At 36.7% G+C, this 10,356-nt stretch overlaps 1 protein-coding gene across 1 annotated transcript; it reads left to right on the top strand.

The window, feature by feature from the left end:
- Positions 1-851: 851 nt before the first annotated feature.
- rps28 (ribosomal protein S28) lies at positions 852-9,848 on the top strand. Its single transcript, XM_061919818.1, has 4 exons — positions 852-962; positions 1,263-1,310; positions 5,212-5,334; positions 9,722-9,848. Exons 1-3 carry the CDS (start codon positions 924-926, stop codon positions 5,332-5,334), a joined length of 210 nt encoding a protein of 69 aa, XP_061775802.1. The 5' UTR covers positions 852-923; the 3' UTR covers positions 9,722-9,848.
- Positions 9,849-10,356: the final 508 nt, after the last annotated feature.

The raw sequence follows: 10,356 nt of genomic DNA, 5'->3' as shown, positions 1-10,356 counted from the left end.
TTAGGCAGTCTCATTAACGTCCTCCCCGCACGGCAACAACACACAACAACAGCAGTCGTGTTTTCGTCTGCCGTAAACAGCAATGTTGTGACACTCTTAAACAGGACAATCCTGCCATCTACTGTACATGCATATGTGACAATAACATCCACGGCTTTCAGAGCAGTGGTTCTCAACCTTTTTCAGAGATGTACCGCCTGTGAACATTTTTTTAATTCAAGTACCCCCTAATCAGTGCAAAGGATTTTTGGTTGAAAAAAGAGATTAAGAAGTTAAATACAGCACTATGTCATCAGTTTTTGATTTATTAAATTGTATAACACTGCAAAATATTGCTCATTTGTAGTGGTCTTTCTTGAATTATTTGGAAAAAAAGATATCAGAATCAGACATACTTTATTGATCCCCGAGGGGAAATTAACATTCTCAGCACACAGAACAGGATCGCTGACATAAAAATAACTAAAAACTTGTTGAAAAATAAACAAGTGATTCAATTATAAATAAAGATTTCTACACATACTGCTGAGTTGGCAACTTGTCCAGGGTGTACTCCGCCTTCCGCCTGATTGTAGCTGAGATAGGCACCAGCGCGTTCCCAAAGGGAATAAGAGGTAAAAAAAAATGGATGGATGGATGGATAGCTGTAAATATACTCCTCTCCTCTTAACCACGCCTCTCGCCCAACCCCCGACCACGCCCCCCGAAATCGGAGGTCTCAAGGTTGGCAAGTATGGGCACGAGCGAAATAATATTTAAAATAGTTTATTATGTTTGTATTCAGTCGTGAATACAAGTGGAGCTACACGGATTAAATACTAAAATAATTACATTTACTTAATTTAATAAAACGCTTTTAATAAACAGAAGCGTTATTGTACTTCCGCCCGCCGTGTTACGTCCTTTCCGGTCTAACCTCCAACATGGATGCCAGCCGCGTGCAGCCGATCAAGCTCGCCAGAGTAAGGAAATATAACACAAACGTGCCGTTATCCGATTCGGCCTCAATATATATGTACAACACACGATAATGTTTCAAATAGAGTCGAACTATTTGAGTTAAACGCGACTCCTGGGTCGGATTAGTCAGCGAATCTTCCCCGCTCGGACGCTCGTGATGGCGGCCTGGTCGTGCTAGCACACATGCCAAGCTAGTTCGTGCTAAGCTAGCGGTTTTAAAGTATTTGTGTTTTTTTTTTATTTGTCTACCAAAGTAAACGTGTCTGACATGAGTTGTAATATTTAATGTTTTTTACTTGCAGGTTACCAGGGTGCTGGGAAGAACTGGCTCCCAGGGACAATGTACACAGGTATGCTAATTCATGCTAAAACCCAAAATGCAGACTCATAGTTGACTGTTTGTTACTTCTTTACTTTAATGTTGTGCTGCCACTGTCAAACATTTCTTATTATTTAGTTATTTTAATAATACAGTATATTTGGGAAAAGCGATCATTGTAGGCAAACATTAAGTGAGCTCAGTAATTGTGTGGTTAAAGAAACAGTTGCTTCTTGTCCTGATTTAAAGTCCTACTGAAATGAGATTTTCTTATTTAAATTGGGATAGCAGGTGCATTCTATGTGTCATACTTGATCATTTTGCGATATTGCCATATTTTTGCTGAAAGGATTTATTAGAGAACATTGACGATAAAGTTTGCAACCTTTGGATGCAAATAAAAAAGCCTTGCCTGTACCGGAAGTAGCAGACGATGTGCGCGATGTCACGGGTGGTTGAGCTTCTCGCATTGTTTACAATAATAGCCTCTAGCAGTAAGAACTATTCCGACCGGGAAAACGACAATTTCCCCATTAAATTTGAGCGCGGGTGAAAGATTTGTGGATGAGGAAAGTTAGAGTGAAGCCCAAAAAAGTAAAGAAAAGGCGACGGCTCCAGGCGGCGACAGTGGGACAGTTTCAGATGTAATTAAACGCATTTACTAGGATAATTCTGGAAGATCCCTTATCTGCTTATTGTTTTAATAGTGTTTTAGCGAGATTGTAAAGTCATACCTGAAACTCGGATGGCTGCGGTGAACGCCAGTGTCTCTCAGAGAAGCCAAAGAAGGAGCCAAGATCACAACTGCCTTTTTGAGCTGCAGGATGAGGTCGCATAATCCACCGAAGTCTCCGGTAAGAGCCGACTTAATATCACAACTTTCCCATCCAAAAACTTGCTGGTTGACGTAGAGAAACATGTTCGCTCGACCGCTCTGTGTTAAAGCTTCACAACAAAGAAACACCGGCTGTGTTTCGGTTGCTAAAGGCAGCTGCAATCCACTTTTTCCACCAACAGCATTATTCTTTATAGTCTCCATTATTAATTGAACAAATTGCAAAAGAATCAGCAACACAGAAGTCCAAATTACTGTGTAATTACGCGATGAAAAGAGACGACCTTTAGCCGTGTTTGGTGCTCTGCTAATATGTTCCCTCCAACCCGAGACGTCACAAACACGCGTCATCATTCCGCGACGTTTTCAACAAGAAACTCCGCGTGAAATTTAAAATTGCAATTTAGTAAACTAAAAAGGCCGTACTGGCATGTGTTGCAATGTTAATATTTCATCATTGATATATAAACTATCATAGACTGTGTGGTCGGTAGTAGTGGCTTTCAGTAGGCCTTTAACCTTGTGTGGTATTCGGGTGTGTGGGAACAGTTTTCGTTTTTTATTAAAGATAGAGGATACAATTAACTTATCAAACTGAGAAGCACTGACTTTGGCTCATTTTCTGTTAAGAACATATATCAGAATACATATTTAATGACCATACACCCCACCCCCTATACATTTCTATTACATATCAGATGTCCGGGTCCACTGGACTCTGGGCTAATAGAAGTGTGGAAATTGATGTTCTGTGTACCACACACACAGCAGGCCTATACAGGAGGAGAACTGAGTGCAAGTACACAGAACATCAGAGTCAAATGTGCGAGAAAATGAGAGCAGACAGTGTTGACAAAAAATGTTGCAACCTTGTGTGGGAACCACAGGTGCAGAAACACAAAAGAAGGATCCCTGTGGGATGCAGAAACTAGCAGAGAAATTTTATGTGCAACTAGGGCTGGGCGATATTGGCTTTTGTTAATATCGTGATATTTGTATGCCATGTTGCGATATATGATATGTATCTCTATTTTTCATTAGCCTTGAATGAACACTTGATATAATCACAGCAGTATGATGATTCTATGTGTCTACATTAAAACATTCTTCATCATACTGCATTAATATATGCTACTTTCATGCAGAGAAGGAAATAACTAAGTCGATTGACCAAAAGTGTATTTATTAAATACTCTTCATTCTCTCGCGGGTGACTTTCTTTAAATGAAAGATCAAATTAGTAGTGCTGCTAGCTTTTGTAGTAACACTTCTGCTGCATACTTTGCATATTGCTGTTGTCTGCTGAATATCTTCCCGCCTGAAGCCAAACCACCGCCAGATGATGGACCCCCTGCTGTTTTCTGGGGGCATTAATTGTTCTTCCTCCATTTGTGATCAGTTTCACACCTCTCTCTTGTATTGTCACTCGCTCTGCTTGCGCCACCAGCCTCAGCTAACGTTAGCCATGTTGCTACCTCTCTGCTCGGCGAGAGCATATGACACTACACACACACGCGCGCGAGAGTACGTGACATATGTAAGAAGGCGGGCTTGTTTTACGTCGCTGTGAAAAGGAGAGACGAGAAGGAGTGAGAAACACCTGTAGTGTAATGCCCGCAGCTAAAAGCAACTGCGTGAGAATGTAGACTCAGTTATTACAATAAAGTCATTTTCGATATCGCACAGAGACAAGCCCTACATGCAACGTTTATATTGTTGTTACTCGGCCAGCGTTTGTGGGTCTGGTGGACCCGCTGTATTTTGTGGCTTTTGATGCCTCACAAATCAAACACGTTTATGCTTTAATCCTGAGCAGATGTTTATTGAAATAAGGTAAACATCTGTGTAGTATTAAAAGTGTTTGATTGTGAGGCATTAAAAGTAGAGATGTCCGATAATGGCTTTTTGCCGATATTGTCCAACTGTTCATTGCCCATTCTAGAATCAACCGATATATACAGTTGTAGAGTTAACACATTATGACGCCTAATTTTGTTGTGATGCCCCGCTGGATGCATTAAACAATGTTACAAGGTTTTTCTAAAATAAATCAACTCAAGTTATGGGAAAAAAAATGCCAACATGGCACTGCCATATTTATTATTGAAGTCACAAAGTGCATTTTTTTTTTTAACATGCCTCAAAACAGCAGCTTGGAATTTGGGACATGCTGGGGTAGGTGGTAGCAGGGGGTGTATATTGAAGCGTCAAGGAAGAGCTAGTGCTGCAAGGGGTTCTGGGTATTTGTTCTGTTGTGTTACGCTGCGGATGTTCTCCCGGAATGTGTTAGTCGTTCTTGTTTGGTGTGGGTTCAGCGTGTGGCGCATATCTGTGACAGTCTTAGTTGTTAATACAGCCACCCTCAGTGTGACATGTATGGCTGTTGACATAGTATTCCATTTCATTCACTTGTGTGTGTGAAGGGCCGTAGATATTATGTGATTGGGCTGGCACGCGAAGGCAGTGCCTTTAAGGTTTATTGGCGCTCTGTACTTCTCCCTACGTCCGTGTACCACTCTACAGCGGCCTTTTAAAAAGTCAAAAATGTATGATCCTGTAACTACTTGGTATCTGATCGATACCCAAATGTGTTGTATCATCCAAAACTAATGGAAAGTATCAAAGAAGAGAAGAATAAGTGATTATTACATTTTAACAGAAGTGTAGATAGAACATGTTAAAACAGAAAGTAAGCAGATATTAACAGTCAATGAACAAGCAGATTAATAATCAATTTTTACAGTTTGTCCCTCATAATGTTGACAAAATAATAGGTGTATAAATGACACAATATGTTACTGCATATGTCAGCTGACTAATTAGGAGTCTTTTTTTACTTACTACTAAATGACAAAGTTGTCTAGTATGTTCACTGTTTTATTTAAGGACTAACTTGCAATAATAAACATATGTTTCATGTACACTAAGATTTTTTTGTTCAAATAAAGCCAATAATGCCATTTTTTTGTGGTTGCCTTTATTTAGAAAAGTATTCAAATACATTTTAGTACCGGTGCCAAAATATCTGTATCAGGACAACTCCAGAACCTGCACGACTAATATGCTGAAATAAATAAATGTATATTTTTCCTGGCAGGTCCGTGTTGAGTTCATGGATGACAGCAACCGTTCCATCATCAGGAACGTGAAGGGCCCAGTCAGGGAAGGAGATGTGCTGACACTTCTGGAGTCTGAGAGAGAAGCCAGGAGGCTGCGATAGGTGAGCTCCTTAAGTGCTGAGATATTATAACCGGGCCTGGGCTGATAACATGTATCGACCTACAAAATATTGCTGTACAACATAATCATTGCCATTTTTCAGATCAAAATAACCACTCATATAATACATAATATCCATTGAAATGCAATACACTTGTATTTATTGTATATTAACCTTGTCATTGAAATCTACACTTTGAAATCTCCAAGTTAAACCAGACAAATATTAACCAAGAAAATATACCTTGTTAGAAAAATGTAGCACTTGATAAAAAAAAATGCTAAATCAAAAATCTTTGTAAATTTTGTACAACTCACATATCTAAAATATTGTATTTAAGTGTGGGCTGGTGCCCGTAAAATATATTTACCGTACATCTAATCTTCCTTCTGCAGATGAGTCATTAGAATCAATAGGTGCACAATATTTAAACACATCAATTAACATTTCATCAACTAGCAGACTATAATATCATAAAATGATGTACTAAGGACATACAACATTCTAAACAGATTTGTGAATGTTAGAAAAATGTAGCACTTGATAAAAAAAAATGCTAAATCAAAAATCATTGTAAATTTTGTACAACTCACATATCTAAAATATTGTATTTAAGTGTGGGCTGGTGCCCGTAAAATATATTTACCGTACATCTAATCTTCCTTCTGCAGATGAGTCATTAGAATCAATAGGTGCACAATATTTAAACACATCAATTAACATTTCATCAACTAGCAGACTATAATATCATAAAATGATGTACTAAGGACATACAACATTCTAAACAGATTTGTGAAAGGAGAAAGTAATTATAATGTGAAAGGAAGTGAGAGCTTTCATTTTGAACAGTGACAATGGAAATAAGTATTTTAATCAGAGGTGTTAGTTCCATTTTACAAAGTTCCATTTTACAACTGCCTGTATAAAAATAATGATGAACATATGACTGAGTAGAATTATTTCTTCATTGTTTTAATTGTTGTAAAATAAAAATATGGCCTTGAATTGGCCAACATTGAAAGTCAGTTGTATTTGTGAAAATAACGGGCTCTTTTTCATACATATTTTACCTAAATCTTATTTTTATTTTATTCCTCTAATTCAGTGGTTCTCAAATGGGGGTACTTGAAGGTATGCCAAGGGGTACGTGAGATTTTTCAAAAATATTCTAAAAATAGCAACAATTCAAAAATCCTATATAAATATATTTATTAAATAATACTTCAACAAAATACGAATGTAAGTTCATAAACTGAAAAGAAAGGCAACAATGCAATATTCAGTGTTGACAGCTAGATTTTTTTTGTGGACATGTTCCATAAATATTGATGTTAAAAGATGTGTAGAAATCTTTATTTAAAATTGAATCACTTGTTTATTTTTCAACAAGTTTTTAGTTATCTTTATATCTTTTTTTCCAAATAGTTCAAGAAAGACCACCACAAATGAGCAATATTTTATACAATTTAATAAATCAGAAACTGATGACAGTGCTGTATTTTACTTCTTTATCTATTTTTTTTCAACCAAATATTCTTTGCTCCGATTAAGACAGGGGTAGGGAACCTGCGGCTGTAGAGCCAGATGTGGCTCTTTTGATGACTGCATCTGGCTCTCAGATAAATCTTAGCTGACATTGCTTAACACGATAAGTAATAAATGATTCCGCTGGTAATCACAGGGTTAAAAATAACGTTCAAAATTAAAAACATTCTCATGCATTTTATTCCATCAATCCAAGAAGTGGCATTCATGGTAAGAAGTATTTCATTTATTATTTGTTAGCTTCAGAATAACAATGTTTTTAAAAAGAAGAGACTTATTATACTCAAAAAATGTTAGTCTAACTTAAAAATGCGCACATTTAGTTGTATTCAGTGTTAAAAAATATTGGTAACTTTAGTATGGGGAACATATTCTAAGTAACAAAGACTTAATTAGGAGTTATTTGGACACTAGTGGACCATATAAGGGTTAGGGTTACTAATGAGCAATAATTCTGAGGTTATAAGGGAAGACTCTTAGTTAATGGCTTACTGCTTGTAAAATAAGGCCATGCAGAAAAAAGCATTAATAAGTACTTAAAAAGGAATAATTAAGAGCCAATATGTTACGAATTTGCATGTTAATAAGCAACTAATTAATGGTGAATATGTTCCCCATATCAAAGTATTACCAAAATATAATATGGCTCTCACGGAAATACGTTTTTAAGATATTTGGCCTTCATGGCTCTCTCAGCCAAAAAAGTTCCCGACCCCTGGATTAGGGGGTACTTGAATTTAAAAAAAATGTTCACAGGGGGTACATCACTGAAAAAAGAATGAGAACCACTGCTCTAATTGTTTTTATTAATGAAAAAATTCAACTGATCTGGAAAAAAATCACAACTAAAAGCCATAAGATGAGTTGATTGGGTTATTGGTGTCAAACATGCACAAGTAAAATAAATAAAATAGCTAAATAAAGTGTTCACTTGAATATTGAACATGTAGGCAGTTGTACATGACTTAAGTGACACGTTTGGACCTTAAAAGTGCAGAGTCAAAATGTAAACACTCGAGGGAGGAATAATTGATGTAATTCTCACATTAGTAACTGGATAGTAATTTTATTTTTTGTAAACAAAGTAAAGCAGACAGTTGTAAAAGTTGTGACTACAGTGAGTCATTTCACTGACATCTGACTTGTGTTCCATTTGTCACACATTTATGTCATTAAAATTAATTTACCTTCATTACAAATGAACAGTTTTTAAATGCTTGTTAAGTGAAACTAAATACATGTAAACATACTTTGGTAATCCATTTTTAATTTAATTGTAGCTCCTGAATCATAATTGACTTGTGGGGTGCTCAAATATTTCCACCTGCAGTATAAACAGATGTTGGATCAAGTCTGACACATGTCTAATGTTTACAACTAGATGCAATGTCAGCATGGATGAACAAACACTTCCTGGGAGTGTTTGAGCTCACCACATTCACCCAACATCAAGTCACTTGTAGTCACACACATTAAGCAAACTGTGTTGATAGTCATCTTGTTCCAAGAGTTTGAAGTGAAATATTCCCACATTGGTGACATACTGGTTATGTCCTTGTTACATGCTAACTAGTTGCACCGTGTGATGCTAGCAGACACTTAATGTAGGACACTGTTCTTGTCTGTGTGCACACACACACACACACACACACAGCAACTGGAGAAGCATGAGTGCTCTTCAAGTATGCTCCTGATGACTTATCCACACTGTAACACTTCCATTATTTTTCATTTCTCCTCCTAAAAATGGGCCCAGGCCGAGTTATAATCTGAATTTCTGCTTATGTGGCACTAAATAAACCTCTTGCATACTTTTGGTGGTTAAACAAGTCTGATGTCAACACAATTCTTCAATTGTTGTAGATATACAGTGGGGCAAAAAAGTATTTAGTCAGCCAGCGATTGTGCAAGTTCTCCCACTTAAAATGATGACAGAGGTCTGTAATTTTCATCATAGGTACACTTCAACTGTGAGAGACAGAATGTGAAAAAAAATTCCAGGAATTCACATTGTCGGAATTTTAAATAATTTATTTGTAAATTATGGTGGAAAGTAAATATTTGGCTAACCATTCAAAGCTCTCACTGATGGAAGGAGGTTTTGGCTCAAAATCTCACGATACATGGCCGCATTCATTCTTTCCTTAACACGGATCAATCGTCCTGTCCCCTTAGCAGAAAAACAGCCCCAAAGCATGATGTTTCCACCCCCATGCTTCACAGTAGGTATGGTGTTCTTGGGATGCAACTCAGTATTCTTCTTCCTCCAAACACCACGAGTTGAGTTTATACCAAAAAGTTCTATTTTGGTTTCATCTGACCACATGACATTGTCCCAATCCTCTGCTGTATCATCCATGTATCCATTTTGGTATAAACTAAACTCGTCGTGTTTGGAGGAAGAAGAATACTGAGTTGCATCCCAAGAACACCACACCTACTGTGAAGCATGGGGGTGGAAACATCATGCTTTGGGGCTGTTTCGTGTTAAGGAAAAGAATGAATGGGGCCATGTATCGGGAGATTTTGAGCCAAAACATCCTTCCATCAGTGAGAGCTTTGAATGCTTGACCAAATACTTATTTTCCACCATAATTTACAAATAAATTCTTTAAAATTCCTACAATGTGAATTCCTGGGTTGTTTTTTCACATTCTGTCTCTCACAGTTGAAGTGTACCTATGATGAAAATTACAGACCTCTGTCATCATTTTAAGTGGGAGAACTTGCACAATCGGTGGATGACTAAATACTTTTTTGCCCCACTTTATGTGTGCATGTATATATATCTCATTGATCACTTTTAGTCTTAAACTATTATTCTGCATTCCTGTCTCTGCAGAGCCCATTAAAACTATGTGGTGCAGACCTGACGCTGTGGAGCAGAAACATACCACCTGTCTCTTTCACATACCATGGCCTCCATCTTGTTTGTTGTTTTTCAAATAAATATGGTCACTGAGGGACAAGTGGTGTGAAAGCTTATATTTTAATCTACTGACAATTTTACGCTATACAGGAGTCAACAAAACATATTTATTTTATATGTGTATATACATGTATATAGATATATACAATATGTCTATGCATACATACATAGTTAAGTATACTATGTATGTATACATGCATAGTATGTATACATACACACTATATATGTATACATACATCCATAGTATGTATGTATGTATACATACTATGTATGTATACATACTATGTATGTATGTATACATACTATGTATGTATGCATACATAGTATGTATGTATGCATACATACTATGTATGTATGCATACATAGTATGTATACATACATAGTATGTATACATACATACATACTATGTATACATACATACATACTATGTATACATACATACTATGTATACATACATACATACTATGTATACATACATACTATGCATACATACATAGCATGCATACATACATACTATGTATGTATACATACATACATAGTATGTATGT

This window comes from Nerophis ophidion, linkage group LG14, assembly GCF_033978795.1.
Source record: "Nerophis ophidion isolate RoL-2023_Sa linkage group LG14, RoL_Noph_v1.0, whole genome shotgun sequence".
NCBI classification, from domain to species: Eukaryota; Metazoa; Chordata; class Actinopteri; order Syngnathiformes; family Syngnathidae; genus Nerophis; species Nerophis ophidion.
Note: the sequence above shows the minus strand (reverse complement) of the source record. Positions and strands in the feature narration are given on the sequence as shown.

Excerpts from the sequence above, each read along its gene's own strand:
- rps28 (XM_061919818.1), top strand. The coding sequence starts at position 924 with ATGGATGCCAGCCGCGTGCAGCCGATCAAGCTCGCCAGA. Across the intron at positions 963-1,262 it reads AGCCGATCAAGCTCGCCAGA|GTTACCAGGGTGCTGGGAAG; the intron begins GTAAGGAAATAT and ends TTTTACTTGCAG. Across the intron at positions 1,311-5,211 it reads CCCAGGGACAATGTACACAG|GTCCGTGTTGAGTTCATGGA; the intron begins GTATGCTAATTC and ends TTTTCCTGGCAG.